The following is a 20,951-nucleotide window of genomic DNA, read 5'->3' as shown; positions in this document are numbered from 1 at the left end:
AACTCAGCACTGGGAGTGGGGTGGGGCCGAGAGAGAGAATGGGATCAGCCCAGTCCCCAGGAGATGGCAGAGGCAATCATTCTGTCCAGTTGCAATTTCAGTTTTCCTTCCTCCTCCCACATCCTTTCATAGTCACCCTTGTATCCTCATCTGAAATTTAGTAATTGGGACTTCTGGTTGACTGAGAAGTACCCACTAATAACAGCTGCTGCTGAAATTCCTCACATAAAAAAATGCTGTGCATTTAGATCCGCAATTCCAAGTTGAGCAAGTCTGTTTTTTTCTTCACATTTAAAGTTCCTTTATATCCTTTCTTTTCTGATTTAAAGTGACTCTGCTCTTTTTGGGCTTCCCGAGTGGCACAATGGTTAAGATTCTGCCTGCCAACGCAGGAGACCTAGGAGACTGGGGTTCCATCCCTGGGTTGGGAAGATCCCCTGGAGGAGGAAATGGCAACCCACTCCAGTATGCTCGCCTGGAGAATCCCATGGACAGAGGAGCCTGGCGGGCTACAGTCCATGGGGTTGCAGAGAGTCAGACATGATTTAGTGACTGAGCAGACATGCACTGCTTTTTTCATGATTAAGTCTCCCTGCCTCTGCAATTTAGTTTTTTAGTCATTTAGTTATGTTTGGCAAAGAATATTTGAGAAAAATCTCTCAAGAGAGTAGTGAATTTTATGAATCCTAAAATCTTATGTGCGAAGAAAGGAAACAACAAATTTTTAATCAAAGTAAGCAATAATGACATGTTTATTTAAAATTTCCAGTAGAGAAAACCCACTAGTTTTGGAATAAAAGTACTCAATGTATGAGAGCGTAAGTGAATATAAAAGATTAGCAGAAGAAAAATAAAACCAAACATAGTACAAAAAAATTTTTTTCAAAGTTTGAAATTGGTTTAAGCAGGGATGTTCTTTAAATCCTCCAAATATTTAACAGTTACTAGGTTTGGCAAATAATTCACTTGAAAATTAAAGCCTATTTCTGTACTGTAAACTCCATAAAAACTCCTTATTAAATTCAAGCAACTCCATTCAACTGGTATTGAAATACATAGGCAGTCAATTTCAGAACAGAAGGAATTATTCATTTGCTCTCACAGTTACATGAATTAACCAGCTGCACAACTTTTTTTTTTTTTTTTGGAGAAGATGAGATAGAAGATGCAAAAAAAAAAGGATAAAATCTCTAAAAAATTGAAACACAGCAAAATTCAGACATTAGTTTGTTTCTTTAAAGCAACAAACTGAATTTTTACAGTATATTCTACATTTGCATTTCCCTCTCCCCCCGCCCCTTCAATACTCCTAAAACCCACTAGTCTAATCAATTCTTAACTTTCAAATATTCTGTACATATATATTTAGCAAAGAGCGTTATGTCTAACATTATTCTGACAGCATTATGGTCAGCATACGATTTTAGAAAGATTACTATGTATATCACCAAGATTAACCTTTACTTAAAAAACAAACAAAAACCTTTACTAAACGAATAGTTTTAAAATATTATGAAAACCCACGAAGAGAAGACTCCACGCAGGCTCTAAACCTGATAAAAACACACGTCAGAAAGACTATTAATGCTTAACTTCTGCCAAACGATGACCTTAAAGTGCCAAACACAAAAGACTCTCTTAGGATCGTTTTTCCAATAGGTGATTTGTCCCTGGCTTGGCCTTCTCTCCTTTAACTATACACAAAGTCCTGCTAAAAAGTATGCATTTTAGTTGATTTTACAATCCAATGTTACAATGTAAACTAAACAGGTTCTTGATATCAACAGTATGTTTAGCCCGGGTTTTCAATTTCTGAATCCGATAGTTGGTCACAGAGGTCAAGTATTGTCAAGGCTCCTTTGTCAGTTCAGATGGTTGTCTGACTCGTCCATCCTTCAAGTACATGCAAGGCTCAATAGTTCTCCAGAGGCAGAAGCCTGAGGCGTTTAAGACACAGATGAAATAGGGTTATGAGGTGAGCCCATCTGGGTAAGAACTTTATCCAGCCACTGGAGGGGGCCGTGCAGATGGATCTCGATCCAGCAGGGCGTGCTGGTAACATCCTGGCGGTGGTATTCTGCTCCCCAGCCCTGGAAACAACAGTGGGAGTCATTGAACCTGCTTGACTCAGTGGTTCAACTTACGGAGTTAAAAACAGCTCACACAACCGGATGCTCCCATTAAAGATATGGTTCTCTTCACAACACAAATGTGTACACATGATTTCCAGACAATTATAGCTCCCCAAAGACCATATGTGGATTCCAGATTAAGAAGTACTGGTCTTAGGGGACTTCCCTGGTGGTCCAGTGGTTAATACTCCGCATTTCCACGGTGGGGGGCTCGGGCTGGATCCCTGGTTGGGGAACTTATGATCCCGCATGTTATTCAGTATGGCCAAAAAAAAAAAAAGAGTACAAGTCTCGGGGAATGAAAATTTTAAGCTACATTATTAAGTGTTCAACTCAATTGTGTCTGACTCTCTGTGATCCCAAGGACTGCAGCCCGCCAGGCATTTCTGCCCATGGAATTCTCCAGGTAAGAATACTGGAGTGGGTTGCCATTCCCTTCTCCAGGGAATCTTTCCAACCCGGGGATTGAACCCATGTCTCCTGCACTGCAGACAGATTCTCTACAGCCTGAGCCACCACAGAAGCCTAAAGTACATTACAAGGCTGCTGTAATAGCCACTCTGTAGCTCTCATTTTCATTGTCCATTATGTTACTCATACTGTGATGACAGGGATTGTTAAACTCTTATCATCAAGAAAATAAGAAAAAAAGGCATGCAAGACAAACTGACATTCTGTTTCTCCCTATTCAGCCACTGACAGTTCCTTTGCTAACACAGAGCTCCTGACCTTTTGATCTCTAAGCAAATCTGGCAGGAGCACATAAGTATCCAAAAATCTGTTAGTAACACATAACCAGTGACTTCGGAGAAGGCAGTGGCACCCCACTCCAGTACTCTTGCCTGGCAAATCCCATGGACAGAGGAGCCTGGTGGGCTGTAGTCCATGGGGTCGCGGAGTCAGACACGACTGAGCGACTTCACTTTCATGCACTGGAGAAGGAAATGGCAACCCACTCCAGTGTTCTTGCCTGGAGAATCCCAGGGACGGGGGAGCCTGGTGGGCTGCCGTCTATGGGGTCGCACAGAGTCGGACACGACTGAAGCGACTTAGCAGCAGCAGCAACCAGTGACTTGGATTATTTGTACAAAAGGGTAGCTTGCCAGAGACCTTCAGGATTACTGAATTAGGACATGAAAGTTGACAGAAGTCTCTATGAAAAAGAGAAAAATAATTTTGCTATTGCAAACATCAAATCCTTACAGGTGTGGTGGATGAGGGCATATGAGATACTGATAAACCCTTGTTTCCTGAGAGATGTCAGAGAAGGCTGGGTTCTCTTTATCTATCTCAGAAATTTCAAGCAATATATCTGAATATCAGAACTTTCAGAAGAAACTTGAAATATATGAACCGCACAGATATAAACATCCATGCATCTGTAAACATATCACCATACTGCTAACTTTAATGAAAAGGTTAAGTCCATGTTTCCTGCACTAGACAGTAAGTTCTTTGAAGGTAGAGACCAGATCTCACTTATTTTTCTTCTCAAACATCTAGCAGAGTGATCGGCACAAAGCAGAAGCTTTAGAGATGCTTGTTGAGATGAAATGACTTAGAATTTTCACATATGGGGAGTTTACTGTGCAAATAATTTATAAAATACACGCTTAAAGGCCAAAATTGATCATCTTCACAAAATAGTACAAAATTGGCTCTTAACATTATTAAAATAGTTTCTATCCTTTCTCTAAGATGCTGAGGGAAGAGTATGTAGTGCTTATGCTAATAAAGAACAAGGCTGTACAGTGATCACATTTTTTGTTGCTAATGTAGCAAGTAGCTGCCCTTTATCGTGTCAGCAAGAGGTTGAAATGTTTAACTCTCCAAATCCAGCTTCTCAGCCTTGTCCTTTATAGCTTGTATAAGCCTTCATTCCAGTACTTATCAATTTATATTATAATTAAACATAGACTAAGCCATCAGAATCTTGAAGCTAGAGACTTTAGGTGTTTTATTATCTTTGTATTGCTATTTTGGAATGGTGCTAAAAAATGTTTGCTGAATGAATGAAATGCTAATCTATTTTTAATGCATATCTTTGATTATAAACACTCTTTATTAGTGTAAAGGTGGTTTTCACTTGTGTAAAAGTAAATAATTAAAAATCTGTAAAAGTAAAATTATTAAAATTGATTGGGTAATCAATAAGAGATAAGTTTGAGAAGAAAGCCAATTGGAGCATTACAGTCGTAAATTCTCTTAGAGTGGTCCTTTGATAGTAATAATGGACTCATCGAAGGACCCCAGTTCCCTAACTACAGCCACCCATTTTAAAGATAATGAACACGGGGGTCAGGAAGGAATCTCTGGGCCTTAATCACATGACAGAGTAAGAACATGGATCTTCATGTTTTATTATATTTCCTCCCTATCAACAAAAACAATAAACACAATGCTGGCAAGTCATCATCCTAATTTTAAATTCACTTTAGTCAAAATGCTAAGTCAGAAATCAGGGACTTCCCTGTTGGGCCCTGATGTTGGGAAAGACTGAAGGCAGGAGGAGAAGGGGATGACAGAGGATGAGATGGTTGGATGGCATCACCGACTCAATGGACTTGAGTGTGAGCAAACTCCAGGAGACGGAGGACAGGGAAGCCTGCCGAGGTGCAGTCCAAGGGGCTGAAAAATGTCGGACACAACTTAGTGACTGAAGAACTACAACTGGTGGTCCAGTGGTTAAGACTTCGCCTTCCGATGCAGGGGCTATGGGTTCGATCCCCAGTCAGGGAGCCAAGATCCCACATGACTTGTGACCCAAAAAACCAAATGATAAAACAGAAGTAATACTAACAAATTCAATACAGATGTTTAAAATGGTTCAAAAAAAAAAAAAAACCTTTAAAAAGTTAAAAAAAAATTAAACCATGCATATTAATAATGGATGAGAAAGCTCTTTGTGGTCTCATAGGTATACAGCATATAGGAAAACCTCTCTAAAAGGTAGAAAATCTCCTTTAATATTTGAAAGGTACCAGACTTGGCTATAAGAAACTGCTGAATTATGTTTCAAGAAAACAAACACTAAGACAACACAGTGAAACTCTCCTAACATGACTCAGAGAAGTAGGGAAAAAATGATTTTCAGGGAAAGTTATCTTTGATGTAAAGGATGATTAACAAAGTAAGGTTCTGAAATTATCCTCTGTAATAAATTCATCACAGAACAGGTCTAACAACAAGTTCAGTGAGCTTCTGAGGAGAGGACATGAAAGGTGATTGCCTCGCCCAAATATATAATTAGTTTTGCTACTCAGGGTAACAGAGGAGGAAAGTCTATGTTTGAGAATTCAGAGACAAGTCAGCCACAGTAAGTTGTTGCTGGGGGTGGTTTAGCTGCCAAGTTGTGTCCGACTCTCCTGTGACTCCATGGACTGAAGCCTGGCAGGCTCCTCCGTCCGTGGGATTTTCCAAGCAAGAACACTGGGGTGGGTTGTCATTTCCCTCTCCAGGGGATCTTCCTGACCCAGGGACCGAACCTACGTCTCCTGTGTTGCACATGGATTCTTTACCGAGCCACCTACTGACTTATAAATTTAATCGTATATTTGAACTATTTTTTATACTTTGATGGCATCTTAAAATTTTTACTTCTCAGTGGCAGAAGAAGAGGCAGCAAAGAGGTCACTTCTAGTGAACAATGTCTGTAACCTTGACCCTCCTCAAACCTAACAGCACAATCTTAGTGCTAAGGCAAGGGCCTTATTAAACTCTTGAATTATAACAAAATCACAAGCTTTGCTGGAACCACTAAAAAATATCCTGGACCAATCAAAAATAAATCCTAGTGTGGCAAACTTTCACTTTCAAAAAAACCTTTGACTCTACAAAAAAAATCACTTGCTTACTGTTGAAACAAAAGTACCAAGTGTTTATCATCACAAAAATACTAACAAATATAGAATTAAAAAAAAGAGGGTTGTGTTTACAGGATTGATCTTCTCATAAGACAACCATGCATTTAGAGTATATATGTTATATATATATAACATATTCTAATAATATTACAATAGATAAAATAGCACTATTCAAATAAGGAAAAGTTTTTAAAAACCTGCTATTATTAACATTTAACACAAACATTCCTACATTCCAATGATATTTTCCCAATAGTTAACCTCTTATTAAAGGTTAAAATGGCTAGATAATAAGTTGGTGTCTACAGACATATATCAAGAGGATACAGATCTACATATAATGCAGAAGTGCATTAAACCCTGACCAGAGGAACCAGAACCACTTACCTTCACAAAGCTCATGCGAATAGTGCACATTTTTGTGAGCTCATAGACCGTCTCGAAGCCGTGGTTCACAGACTGTGCCAGTAACTGAGCAAACTCTTGGTTATTAAAAATTTTCAAACTACACCCACTCGGGATCTTGCAAACGGTAGTGGGATGAAATCCGTGATGGTAGTTGCAGTTCCGACTTTGCACAAAAATACTACTGTCACTGAGGCACTCGGCATATACCTCGCCTCCGACATAATAAAGATGAACTCCTGCAGGAAGACAAGCGTAGAGTGTGGTTATTATTGTTTTTCACAGCTGACAAGCATCGCGGTAGCTTCAGAATGTAAATTTACACGGTTATTAGATAAACATTCCCTAAGTCTTACACAATTGATAAAATCTTAGTTAACGATATCAGTTAATATAAAGCCCGTATGCCAACATGCCTGTCTAGACAATTTCGAGAAAATATTTAATAACACAGCAAAGTGTGTTAACTTAAAAATCAGTTAACAGAGGATAGCAATTTCATTTTCAAAAGCATTTAATGCCCTATTTGGCCATGGATTGAGAGCACAGTCTCACTTACAAAATATAGCATAAGAAAGCTGGACTTGATTATGGGATCCTACACATATTCATCACATAAGCTCTCTCGTGTTTATTTTGCAGCTAAGCTGTTCAAAAACTTTTAGGGTAAGGAAAGGGAGGATCAAGAGGAGTAAAAGAACCAGAAAACCACAGGTGGAGGAAGTATTGCTGAGAGCGGAAAGAAGGAAAGGTCCAGGGAAAACAGCCCAGAAACAATAATTCCGTGTAGAATATGATCTCGCTGAATTATCATCTGCTCCAAACGTCTTCCGGTGAGATCTTGAGTGCCAGGAGTGTAGGAAATTGATCTTATCCAATCCTTAAAAAAAAAATGAAAGGGGGAAAAAAAAAAACCCACTCTGACAAAGCCCCATAGCATTCCAGGCCACCCAGCAAACAAGAGTCCCATCCCATGTGGCCTTCAACAATGGACCTTGCAGGTAACTCTGGCAAGGCTTAGTCAGTGCTAAAGCTATTGTCTCATCCAAAATACTGTGTGCTGTGTTTATAAGTATACACAATGGCTAAGGTTCCTGTAACAATTAAACTGCCGCTGGAGCAGAAGCCCATTTTTCTGTCTGATGTAGAGAAAACAATTTGAGGGTGTGTGTGTTTGTTTTTTTACTTTTTCCTGATTATAAAAATGAGGAATTTTCATTTTAGAAAATTTAGAAAGTGAAGCAAAATATAAGGAAGCAGAACACATGATCACTCCTTTAGCGGCCCAGAGGTAATAACTATGAATACACATCATTGTGGGTCTTGGGTATCACCAAACTTTCTTTGCAAACATTTAACACATTTCCATGACTGAATGAATACAACAATTTATTTAAAGGATTGTCCCATTACTGGACCATTCTGTCAATGCCAATTTTCTGTTATAACAATGCCATGATCAATGTTGCCGCATAATTCTTGATAATATTCTTAAGAGAGACTCCTGAAAGTTAAGTCATTGGATCGAAGGCTTTTGATTCACTTTGCCAGAGTGCAATTATCAATTTGCAAGTCTCCAGCAGTAGATGTGCGCCTTTCTTATTTCACCCATGCCAGTACTGAGTCTGAGTTTCAAACACAACAAAACTCCCCTAATTTATAGCTGGAAAACAATATTGTTTTAATTTGCACTGAGTCTCGATAGTGCTCCTCTGCTTACTCACCATCTGTGTTTCTCTTGTGGATTTACTGTTCATATTTCTTACCTATTTATCCCATTGGAGTTCCAGTATTTTAATATTTTTTATGAGCTGCACACATAGGAAAGATATGAATAATTTATTTCCTATTTGTTTCCCTGCTAGTCCTTTGTCTTTTTGGTTCATGCTATTGTTTTTCTTTAACCCACAGAAGTTTGAAATTTCTAAGCAGACAAATCTCTTGTAAACTCTTCTATTGCTTTTTACGCTTAGAAAATCTCTGCCTCTCTGATCAGTTTATTTTCTTCAACCTTTTCAATAGCTTTCCATAAAATAATTCAACTCATTAATCTACCTGCATTTGTGGAATGAGGTCAGGATTTGAACTCTTAGCCTCCCTGCAAAGCTAACTTTGTTATTACAGGACCATTGAAACAGTCTACCAATTTGTTTTGTTTCATTTAACACACATTAAACTTTTATATATAGTCCAGTCTGAATTTATTGTATTCTATTGCTTTGTCTACACATTGATTTAACTGTAGCTTCATAATCTTTTATTAACCCCCACCTCAAGATTCTTTTCTTTACTCCTTCATTGAAAAATTTAGCTATTTTCACTAACGTATACCCAGGGATCCAACCCGAGTCTCTGAAATTGCAGGCAGATTCTTTACCATCTGAGTCACCAGGGAAGCCTCTTTAATGCATACTTCCAGATAATATGCAGAATATACATCTTCCAACTTTCAAAAAACATCACACTGTAATTCTGACATGGATTGTTTTAAACTATGAATTAAATTAGGAAAAATTAGAATATCCTTATAATGCTCTCACCATATTAAGTCTTCTCTTTTAGGAACATTGACTGCCATTTATTTATTCAAATTTTCTTTCTCAGTTAAATCTGGTTTTCTTTATATAATTCTCATATATCGCTGGTTCAGGTTATTTATGCATTCTGTTGCTACTGAAAATGTGATTTTTTTTCCTCTCCATTATATTTTTCTAACTAGTTATTGCCAGATTAAAGAGAACTGACATACAATTTCTAAAAATAGATTCTTTAGTAGTTTCTAGATAAACAATCCTATCATTTTACTAGACACAATCACTGTAAGTAATTTTGAATGAGTAAAAATGGAAGGACACTCATAAGTTTTTGGTATGACTGAAAATTAACAAAAATTTCCTGGAAAGTAATTTGGCAAAATACATGAAGAATTTTTGGCCTTCTAATTTCACTTCAAGAGCCAATCCCAAGAATATTATCATTTAATATCAATTAATCATTTCATCTACAAATGTGATAATTTTGGCTTATTTCCATTATTTATAAATCTTCATTTGAGTGCTTCTAGTCAAGGCATCTGGAACAATTTTAGCAGCATCCCCAGAATCCGTGTTTTCTTCCGAATTGTCATTAGCAATGTTCCAGAGTACAATGGCTTTTTACTACTGTGCAGTAATGGTCAACTTTAGAACAGAATTAAAAATATGTTCCTCTGTCCCAAATGTATGCAAAACTGTGTTTATATATAGTTCCAGGGGTTTACAGACCACAGGAAGGTATCTATATGCTATGAACCTAAGTTCTGGCATTCTATCATTAAATGTGTAGTTTAGATTTTTTTTTTGCCTTAACCATACTAAGAAACTATCTATCAATTCCTGCTTTATGAGGAGTTATTCTTGTTTCCAGGATTAAATGCTCAACTGCATCTCCAATGTCTTTTAAGGATCTATTAAATAACCTTTTAATTTGGTTTAAATTTCACAAGAGGTCATTTAAAAAGTTTTTACTCTGGAAATAATTTCAAACATATAGGCACAGAACAAACAACAAAGAAAAGCAGAACAAAGAACACCATAGAACCATTATCCAGATTCATCTGTTGTGACAATTTGCTCCATATGTTCACCATGGGTACCGCCCTCCGTCTATTCTTCCACACACACCCTCATACACACACATGTGTATATATTCTGACACAGGACTCTCAGATGGATAGACAGCTCTCTCTATTGATCTATAAATATAAAAGACATATATAATTTCTTCTTGAAACATTTCACGATGGCCCTTTACCCCTAAATACTTAAGTGTGTATTTCCTAAAATCAGGAGTTTTCTCTTACAAGCCACAGTACAGTTAGCAATGCCAGTGCACTTAACATCGATACACCACGTCTATCCTTTCTACCACTCAAATTCTAACTTTGTCTGCTAACCCCAATAATAATCTTTGTAGTATTTTTTTTTCCCTGTCTGGTACAGGATCATGTCCAGGGTCAGATTACTACAGAGCTGTGGTATCTCATTAGCCTCTTTTAGTTTGGAATATTTTCACATTTTTGTCTTTTGACATTGATATTTTGGAAGAATACAGTCCCTCCTCACTCTTTTTAATAGAATGTGCCTCATCTGTGGTTTGTCTGAAGGTACCCTGTGATTAGATTCAGATTTGCATTCTCAATGGGGATTCTCTGTAGGTGCTGTTACCTCCTCATCAGGGTACCACAGCTGCAGACGTATGATAGCCACCTGTCTCTCACTGGTGATGGTCATTTTGATCACCTAGTCAAGTTGTTCTCCAATTTCTCCAGGATACAATAACTGATTTTTACTCTCCCTTGTAAGTAACAGGCAGTCTATGAGGAGACACTTAAAAATCATATAAATAGCCCGATTCTCACTAAAAAATTCTCTCTATACTTATCATCCATTGATGATTCTTGCCTGATGGGCTGCAAAATGGAGACTTTCCACCAACTCACACTATATTTAGCCATCAGCCTTCGCCATTCATTTACTTATCTATTATCGGTATGGACTTATGAATTACTATTGTTCTCCAGTGGTTTAAAACTCATCACTGTATTTAATTATTTCAGTGTTTCAATTATCCAAGCTGGCAGTGGAAATCACTCCAAGTTGGCTCCTGTGACATGCCTCCATCGGGCATAAGTATTTCTTTACTTTCAGACGTAACAAAACATTCTACACTCATCTTGTGCCCACCTGTTCCAGCCTTGAAGTCAGCCCTTTCTCCAAAGTCTGGGTTCCTCTCTAGCAGCATGGCGTCAAGAAATGATGATCTGATCACCGTATGTGCTTACTACTGCTGGGTATCTTTGCCTCTTGACCCTTTCAGCATATGAATCGAAAACTATATGCATACAGATCGAACCCAATAGATGAATCAGAAACTATATGCACGCAGAAACACATTTACTGGATTGGTCCAAAAGTTCGTTCGGCTTTTTCTGTAACATGGAAAAAAATCCGCACTTTTAGGCCAACCCAATACATAGGCCTTCATACACACACATATACCGGAGACCACAAACATGCATGCACACACACACATACACACTACTAAAATCATAACTTCACACTAAAACTTCCACAGGGTTTATTGTTACCCTCCTCCACACCTGTATGTCTCTTATACCACAGTGAAAACCCAGGTTCCCCACAGCATCCACATTTAGTCATTTGCTTAATTTTACAATATGAATACATCTTAAAGTTTCATAACTGTTTCTTTCATTCTGCCACTAAATAATGAAGAGCACTCAAAAGGGTTCAGGATATGTTTGTTGGCACTCTCCCTTACCTGGTCCAGGCCAAGGATATGCAAATGCCATGTTAGTCGCTCAGTTGTGTCCAACTCTTTGCGACCCCATGGACTGCAACTCACCAGGCTCTTTTGTCCATGGGATTTCCCAGGCAAGAATACTGGAGAGGGCTGCCATTTCCTACTCCAGGGGATCTTCCCAACCCTGGGATTGAACCCAGGTCTCCTGAATTACTACTATATTCATAAGTTATCTTGAAGTTTTTTTTCCCAGTGAGTTAATGTATTCCACTTGAAATACATTAGCGTTTACTTCTTTGCATTTGCTTTTAGTTTTAGGTTGTAAAGAATTTTTAACAGCTATTTCATTCTGCAGCAAAACATATGATAGAATAGTATTCCCAAATAGCAAATCACAATTTCAACTAATTAAATAATAATTATGAGTCCGTAGACCACAAAAATCACTGACTGGGAAATGAAGAACTTCCTGATGACACAAATTGAAAAAAGTATTTACAAACTGAAGCAGGCGTATATTATCTGGCGTTGGCTCCAGAATGACTGCCGGTCAGTTCTGGGGGAAGTAGAACGCGACAGACAGACCGTTCAAGAGAAGCTCCAGCGAAGGCTCACCTTTCCCGATGTGCCGCCTCGTGTTTTCGATGGTGGAATTTCGGTTAACATTGGAGAGCAGCCCGAGGCAGAAGCGGTTCTTGTTGTTGGAAGGATCGGTGAAACCATCCACCAACACGCTCGTGGAGGAGGCATGGAACGCTTCGCCCACACGATTGTTGAGCTCATAGTAGACAATAGAGCACCAGTGTTTCGGCTCCTCATAGGCAACCGCCTGAACATCTGTAAGAAAGGAAAGCTTAGAGTCACCCATGGGGAGTGCCCCGGGCGTTCGAAAACTGAGACTGCGGCGTAAAGTTGGCGCAGGGTCATGGAATGAAGATGTGACACAGCCACCACTATTATCAGGTACAGAGTTTATCTCTGATCTCGGGAGCAGGGACTCCTTGCTAAGTGGGGCATTCACCTTCCATTGGAAGATAATTTTCTCTGATGGCTATCGGATCAACAAGACGGCAGCTAAGCACGCCAGCAGTATGTGCTGGACACTCCCAGGACACTGCTGGCTCTATAATTTGCCAAAATGGAAATGACCCCACCACTGACCCTGGCTCACCATCTAAAGAAAGGCAACAAGTGGCAAGTGAAAAAAACAAGTGGGGAGAGAACAATAGAGGACAGGAAATATGCCAGAGGTGCTGGCACAAAAAAGGAATGACTCTGGACAATGCCTCAGTATGCCGATGCTTTTCCAAAGCAATGAAAAATCAGTTTCTAATTATTGATAAAAAGTTACTTGACTTCACGTTGCCAGTAACTCTCACAGCCTTGCTCCAGTCCTCAAACTCAGGAAGAAATCCTGCCAGCTGGCCATTCTTCCTGGATGAATCATATCTCTCTCACCCAGATTTCATGCTAACTTCCTTATATTTGCTTTAAGTCATGCAGAGCAGGTGTGTTTTGTCTCTCCATTCCCAGAATGGGCCAACAATGGAAATTACCCAACTTTACTGACAGGATGCAGCTTGTTAAGTCAAATCTCTTAAGACTAACAAATCTCCAAACAGAACATGCTTCTAAACATTTGCAACTAAAAGGTTCTAAAGATAAGTTCCTTCTGCAGTAAAACCTCTTATATCACTGCTTTTAGAGATTCCAGGAATACAAACCATATATTTCCACTGTGCCAATATGTAATGATCTGAAGTTTTTATGAAGCCTGGAGTATACAATCACTTAAAAAAAAAAAAAGAAAATCCATGTTGGAAGCATGAACTCTGTTAAAGGAGAACGACCTCTGTGTTCTGAACATCAACCTCCATGAATATTAAAACACCCTTTACTTTAGAATACGGTAAAGAAATTAAGAAAAATAATCATTAAAAAATCCATCCATACATTCGCTGCTTTATACACTTAAGCAGGTGAGTTGAAAACAAACACCATCTTCCATGATTGCTAAGTGTCATCCCATGTCAATCAGCTATTATGTCAATCAGCAAGGTTCTTTCAGATTTACAGGGGCCAAATCTTAAAGAAGGCTGCAACGTCATTAAGAGAAGGCTTTAATCAGCTACCAGGATCATTCAAAGTACTATCCATCTAGCTTGGAGACTGACAATTTTTTTCTGTAAAAGGCCAGTAAGGTCTTAGAGGCCACACAATCTCTATGGCCGCTATTCAACTGTGCCCTAGCTGTGCAAAAACATCCACAGATAATATGTAATGAATAAACATGGCTACGTCCCAATAAAGCTTTATTTATAAAATAGGCAGCAGGCTGACGTGGCCTGTGGGCTGCAGTGTGCTGACCCCCTGCTCCAGGAAAACCACCAAGGTTCAACAAAGCCAGCAGTCCTTAGAAAAACATTAATGGTAAACTTACTTTCTAATGGGGAAGCAATTTTTAGCCATTTAAAGGAAAAATCTGAAAGCCAATTAAAGGTCTGTTTTCTGAAATCAGACACTTTGGCTTAACAACCATGGCTGCTAGTCCACATGCTCATAACCGTTTCAGGCTATGCCCATTCCCTTCTGTTCCCCAAATACACATTCCAAAGGTGTGTGAGATAGGAGTTATTTTCCCCAACCAGAATCTTGGTCAGCTCATATGTTTGAGAGGATGCTTTACAGATTATCAAAATCCAGAGTCAGTAAAAAAACACATAGCCAATAAAAAAGATATAAGAAATGTTTACACATTAAAAAGGTGTAACTTCCAATTTATTTAACTTCCACTGAACATTGAAGTAAAGTTCTCTGAGTTCATCATCAACTGCGAAAACCTTAAAAAAAATATCAGCGACTTCTGACAAAGTCTGAGGTTATTTCCAGTCCTTTACTTTAAAAAGTGCTAATTCTCACTGGTCAAAGCAAACACCCTCTTCCAACAACACAAGAGAAGACTCTACACATGGACATCACCAGATGGTCAACACCAAAATCAGATTTATTGTATTCTTTGCAGCCAAAGATGGAGAAGCTCTATACAGTCAGCAAAAACAAGACCGGGAGCTCACTGTGGCTCAGATCATGAACACCTTATTGCCAAACTCAGACTTAAATTGAAGAAAGTAGGGAAAACCACTAGACCATTCACATATGACCTAAATCAAATTCCTTATGATTATACAGTGGAAGTGAGAAACAGATTTAAGGGACTAGATCTGATAGACAGAGTGCCTGATGAACTATGGACGAAGGTTTGTGACACTGTACAGGAGACAGGGATAAGACCATCCCCATGGAAAAGAAATGCAAAAAAGCAAAATGGCTGTCTGGGGAGGCCTTATAAATAGCTGTGAAAAGAAGAGAAGCAAAAAGCAAAGGAGAAAAGGAAAGATATAAGCATCTGAATGCAGAGTTCCAAAGAATAGCAAGGAGAGATAAGAAAGCCTTCCTCAGTGATCAATGCAAAGAAATAGAGGAAAACAACAGAAGGGGAAAGACTAGAGATCTCTTCAAGAAAATTAGAGATACCAAGGGAACATTTCATGCAAAGATGGGCTCGATAAAGGACAGAAATGGTATGGACCTAATAGAAGCAGAAGATATTAAGAAGAGGTGGCAAGAATACACAGAAGAACTGTACAAAAAAGATCTTCACAACGCAGATAATCACGATGGTGTGATCCTCACCTACAAGCCAGACATTCTGGAATGTGAAGTTAAGTGGGCCTTAGAAAGCATCATTACGAACAAAGGTAGTGGAGGTGATGGAATTCCAGTTGAGCTATTTCAAATCCTGAAAGATGATGCTGTGAAAGTGCTGCACTCAATATGCCAGCAAATTTGGAAAACTCAGCAGTGGCCACAGGACTGGAAAAGGTCAGTTTTCATTCCAATCCCAAAGAAAGGCAATGCTCAAACTACCACAAAATTGCACTCATCTCACACACTAGTAAAGTAATGCTCAAAATTCTCCAAGCCAGGCTTCAGCAATATGTGAACTGTGAACTTCCAGATGTTCAAGCTGGTTTTAGAAAAGGCAGAGGAACTGGAGATCAAATTGCCAACATCCGCTGGATCATGGAAAAAGCAAGAGAGTTCCAGAAAAGCACCTATTTCTGCTTTATTGACTATGCCAAAGCCTTTGACTGTGTGGATCACAATAAACTGTGGAAAATTCTGAAAGAGATGGGAATACCAGACCACCTGACCTGCCTCTTGAGAAACCTGTATGTAGGTCAGGAGCAACAGTTAGAACTGGACATGGAACAACAGACTGGTTCCAAATAGGAAAAGGAGTATGTCAAGGCTGTATACTGTCACCCTGCTTATTTAACTTCTATGCAGAGTACATCATGAGAAACGCTAGGCTGGAAGAAGCACAAGCTGGAATCAAGATTACTGGGAGAAATATCAATAACCTCAGATATGCAGATGACACCACCCTTATGGCAGAAAGTGAAGAGGAACTAAAAAGCCTCTTGATGAAAGTCAAAGAGGAGAGTGAAAAAGTTGGCTTAAAACTCAACATTCAGAAAATGAAGATCATGGCATCTGGTCCCATCACTTCATGGGAAGTAGATGGGGAAACAGTGGAAACAGTGTCAGACTTTATTTTTTTGGGGTCCAAAATCACTGCAGATGGTGACTGCAGCCATGAAATTAAAAGACACTTACTCCTTGGAAGAAAAGTTATGACCAGCCTAGATAGCATATTCAAAAGCAGAGACATTACTTTGCCAACAAAGGTCCGTCTAGTCAAGGCTATGGTTTTTCCAGTGGTCATGTATGGATGTGAGAGTTGGACTGTGAAGAAAGCCAAGCGCCAAAGAATTGATGCTTTTGAACTGTGGTGTTGGAGAAGACTCTTGAGAGTCCCTTGGACTGCAAGGAGACCCAACCAGTCCATTCTAATGGACATCAGTCCTGGGTGTTCGTTGGAAGGACTGATGCTAAAGCTGAAACTCCAATACTTTGGCCACCTTATGTGAAGGGTTGACTCACTGGAAAAGACCCTGATGCTGGGAGGGACTGGGGGCAGGAGGAGAAGGGGACGACAGAGGATGAGATGGCGGGATGGGATCAACAACTCGATGCGCATGGGTTTGAGTGAACTCCGGGAGTTGGTGATGGACAGGGAGGCCTGGCGTGCTGCGATTCATGGTGTTGCAGAGTCGGACATGACTGAGCGACTGAACTGAACTGAACTGAAAGAATGAAATAACACATACCTAGTAATGAACTTGTATTTTAACTTCAATTTGCGTTGTTGTTTTTTAGTCACAAAGTCATGTCAGACTCTTTGTGACACCACGGACTGTAGCCAGCCAGGCTCCTCTGTCCATGGAATTCTCCAGGCAAGAATACTGGAGTGGGTTGCCATTTCCTACTCGAGGGGATCTCAGGTACTGAACCCGTGTCTCCTCCATCGTAGGCAGCTTCTTTACCACTGTGCCACCTGTGAAGTCCTTCCAACTTGCCTTAATTGAAGCATGCGCGCAGGGAACAAATGCTGTTAGTTTGGTTCCGCTGCCACTATTCTAGATGAGGGCCAGAAGGAAGACGAGGCTTATGAATATTTATCCTGACAACAAAAGAAGCCTTTGGAAAGCCTTGTTATATGATCTTTTCATTTTGGAAATCACCAGTGAAAACTCTACTTCAACTTTATACTCACTTTTTTCCCCCTCAACATCCCTTTGTCTTTCACTTAAAGATATTCTTTTATCACCAATTTGGAAGTATTAAGTACTAAGGCTCTAAACAGATGGCTGCACAATTATATTTAGACTTTCATTAGCTAAATCAGTGTGTCTGTTCTTCATATAAAAGGCTTATTTCTAATCCAAGGAATCCTTTCTACTGAAATTCTCTTATAAGTGCTCCTTATATATTTTATAGCTTCAAATAGCTATCTTTTTCAAGACGAATAAAAAATTTGTGAGAGAAAGCAACATTTGGACAGAGAACTTCAGACTCTAAAAAGAGAAGCAGCAGCAGTTCATTCTACCTCCTCTGTTGATTTCTGAAGGCAGAGATGGTGCCATCATATTTGTGTCCATGGGTTGAGAGCCATCCTGGGTCATGGGGTCTTCAGGGGGCAGGTAAGCAGGTGGGGGTGTATCTGCTACAAAATTAAAAAAAAAAAAAAAAAGATTTGTTTATCCTTAGTAAACACACAAGCACACAAGCTTAAAACATATATTCTCTTCCATGCCTGAAATTCTTAAGAGATTGAGTGGCCACTTCACTGTCCCCATCTGAAGACTAGATGATACTAAACACTGGGCTTGGGGTATGCTTTGTGAAGATGGCTACCATCTCATATTCTTCTATGACTGCAGTGAAAACTCAGTGGGAGGAAAGCATCGTATACCAGTTCTGGAAGCTGTCTGCCTACCCAGGATCACTCCTTTTTACAACAATCAGAGGAGTATTTAAATGTGCTTGCACACGACCCACCTTCAAAGGACCTCTGCATTTTGTCATTTCCCTGGTGGATGGAAAACTTTTGAAAGCTACAAGGACTTCTTCAGAAAAGGAGCTTCAGGGTCTCGTGCATTAAATCTATGGGCTCTTAGGAATTTACCAACTGAGTTTCAAGACAGCCAACTTACTGACTCAAACTCTGAATTTCCCGTGACTTCAAGAAGTCCGCTAGGACCACCTAACTTCCTATCCACTCAAATAGTCTCTAGCAACAGAATTAGAGGAAATAAATCAGTTTGTCACAACTATCTTCTATTTCAGAATTTTTGTATACATTTCTTCTGGAAAAGTTCACAATCAACTGGCAAATACGATGCAAACATCGTGATTTTTGAAACGACACTAATACAAGTCTTGTGCTTTTGCATTTTTCACTTTTAATTTTTTTTTGACGTGGACCAATTTTTAAGTCCTTACTGAATTTGTTATGACATTGCATCTGTTTTGGTTATTTTGGCCACGAGGCATGTGGGAGCTCAGCGCCCCGACCAGGTATGAAATCTACAGCCCCTGCATTGGAAGGAGTCTTAACCACTGGACCACCAGCGAAGTCCCAGTCTTGTACTTTCTTAAGTAAAATACAGGGTATGGTTTTCCCACAAATAATTCTTTGTGATGGAAAAACGAGTTTCTCAAGGGCCACGGCGAGCCCATGGTACCATCTGGCACATATGACAGAGCAGGAAACACAGCTTCATCTTAACCAGTAGCCTGGATGACACCACTCGGGGCAACCGTCAAATAGAAAAAGCTAACACGGCTCTTGCAGAGTTTCTCAGTGATTTCCCAGACTGACTCTCCAGCTGAATCACACCCTGGCCACTTCCACCGTCTCCCCAACCCCCCACCCCCTCGTCCCTCAGCTGCTACCAAGCACAGAGACAGGACCGCAGGGACCTGATCCGGATGCCTTTTCTACTCTTTCTACCGCTTTTTTAAAATTCAGCTTCTTCCTTGCAGCTGTAACACTGCCTCTGTTTTATTTCCAGCCAAAAACGAAGACAAAGAGCCTCCTCTGAGACCAAATCCAATAAATTTCTGCAAGCAGACTGGTGAAAACTTCATCACCCTCCTGTGGCCTCAGCTCCGGTGGGAAGGACCACATACTATGGGTGATGCTCTGCTCTCTCCGTGAGGCCCTCCTCCCACCCCTTCAGCTTTCTCTGCTCCACATTTTCTCTACTCGGCCTGTGCCTCAATCCCTGACAGCCAGGGACAGTGTAAATTCAAGCAATGATCTTCAGTATTTTCCACTCTTGGGGCTACCCTGAGTCTGCCACTGCTTCAAAGCCACCCAAAACATCTAACTTTGACTCCAACCTGTTCCTCAAACTCAACGGGTCCAGGAGGGGACAGGAAATCACCAGATGATATGAGTTGGATTTTGAAATAATCTGTCTCCCATCCTCCTCATCTTAAACAGTTTCTGATTGAAAAACAAGCCAGTTCAATATAAACAGGCTTAAAATGCAAAAAAGCACTAAGGACATAAATAAAAGATAAGAATATCAAGTATGGGCCACTTTCAATTTTTGAGAAGACACTAGCTCTGCTATCGAATTCAAATTGGCCTCCAAACATTTCAATATGTTAAACATGCTTGCCCACTCATTTTCCCTTCTTGAAATGTTAATAGATGTCAAGTGTATCTTTGCTTAATGTACCCTCTGTGAGGCTGACTGGCTAGGAATCTGGCACTAATCATTTTTATTGTTCTGAGATGCTGGCTTATTAACCTATAACGCGAAAAATATAATGTCCTAATTAATCATTTAATTGACAGACATTACACCCTCAGAGAAGCCTACAGAAGGATAATGGTCTTTTGTCTTTGCTAAGTTAAACAAGCAGATGGTTACCGGTACTTCTGTTGCAAGTCCTTTGTTGTTCAAGTCTGTGTTTCTCAGGATTACATCACCACTTAAACGAATCTAATTAAGTGTGTGTGGGGGTGTGTGTGTGTGTGTGAGATCCCCCAGGAAATATCTCTTCTGAGGTTGCACTTATGACAGGGTTTTTTTTTTTTCCTTGCATGAAAACAGCAAATGTGTGCGGCGTGCTATTTTTTTTCCGCTCGCTTTTATCAAGAGCAAAGGCTGGAACAACCATGCCACTCCCAGAAGGATGCAGCTGTTTCAAAACCTTTCAAAAATCAAACACGAAAACGTATTCAAGCATCTGTGCCGGACAAATAAAACACCGCCTTGCTTGGCTACGAGGTGTCTCCTTCCATTCAAAGTTGTATCCTGAGTTTTAGAGCACAGCGCCATGTCCCAAGGCTTGCGAGCTCTCCCCATTCCAGGAAACCCGGCTTCTCCATGGCACTGTGATGACGCGTCTCACTGACCACAGGACATTACTGAATGCAGCAACCTACCTGGCATCTGAAAGGGGCTTCCTGGGTCTGAGCTGGTCGGAGAGTGAGGGTACGTGCTGCTGCTGCTTCCAGGAGAGTTGGGGTAACTGCTGTTGGGAGAATGAGGAAACGGATGGCTGTTGGGCTGCTGGAAAGAATCCGGGAAAGTGGCGTTGAGTGGCATGTGAGGCTCATTTTGCCCTAAGTTGCGGAACTGAGCTAAGAGGCTGTGCTGAGGATTGTATTCGCTGTGTCTTGGAACCAGTACTGGAGGAAGAACTGGAAAAGGGGAAAGGGAAAAAAAAAAGAGGGACCAAAGTGAGAATGATGAAAATCTTTTAATAAGGTCACACTAAAACACAACCAAGTTGAAACATAATCTGTAAGTCACAACAAGTT

At 40.0% G+C, this 20,951-nt stretch overlaps 1 protein-coding gene across 3 annotated transcripts in view; it reads right to left on the bottom strand.

Annotated features, from left to right (window-relative positions):
• Window positions 1-721: 721 nt before the first annotated feature.
• The window catches only part of SMAD1 (SMAD family member 1), an 82,409-nt gene continuing 62,179 nt past the window's right edge, over window positions 722-20,951 (bottom strand). For all 3 annotated transcript variants that reach the window (XM_027567448.1, XM_027567449.1, XM_027567450.1), the window contains exons 3-7: window positions 20,574-20,831; window positions 17,718-17,834; window positions 12,320-12,541; window positions 6,383-6,639; window positions 722-2,090 (exon numbers count right to left, since the gene is read on the bottom strand). In XM_027567448.1, the coding sequence (XP_027423249.1) occupies window positions 1,947-2,090; window positions 6,383-6,639; window positions 12,320-12,541; window positions 17,718-17,834; window positions 20,574-20,831 (998 nt within the window). In that variant the 3' untranslated portion in view covers window positions 722-1,946. The remainder of the gene's footprint in view (window positions 2,091-6,382; window positions 6,640-12,319; window positions 12,542-17,717; window positions 17,835-20,573; window positions 20,832-20,951) is intronic.

Source organism: Bos indicus x Bos taurus, chromosome 17, assembly GCF_003369695.1.
Source record: "Bos indicus x Bos taurus breed Angus x Brahman F1 hybrid chromosome 17, Bos_hybrid_MaternalHap_v2.0, whole genome shotgun sequence".
In the NCBI taxonomy this organism is placed as follows: domain Eukaryota; kingdom Metazoa; phylum Chordata; class Mammalia; order Artiodactyla; family Bovidae; genus Bos; species Bos indicus x Bos taurus.
The sequence above is the reverse complement of the archived record's forward strand: the minus strand, read 5'-3'. Positions and strand labels throughout refer to the sequence as shown.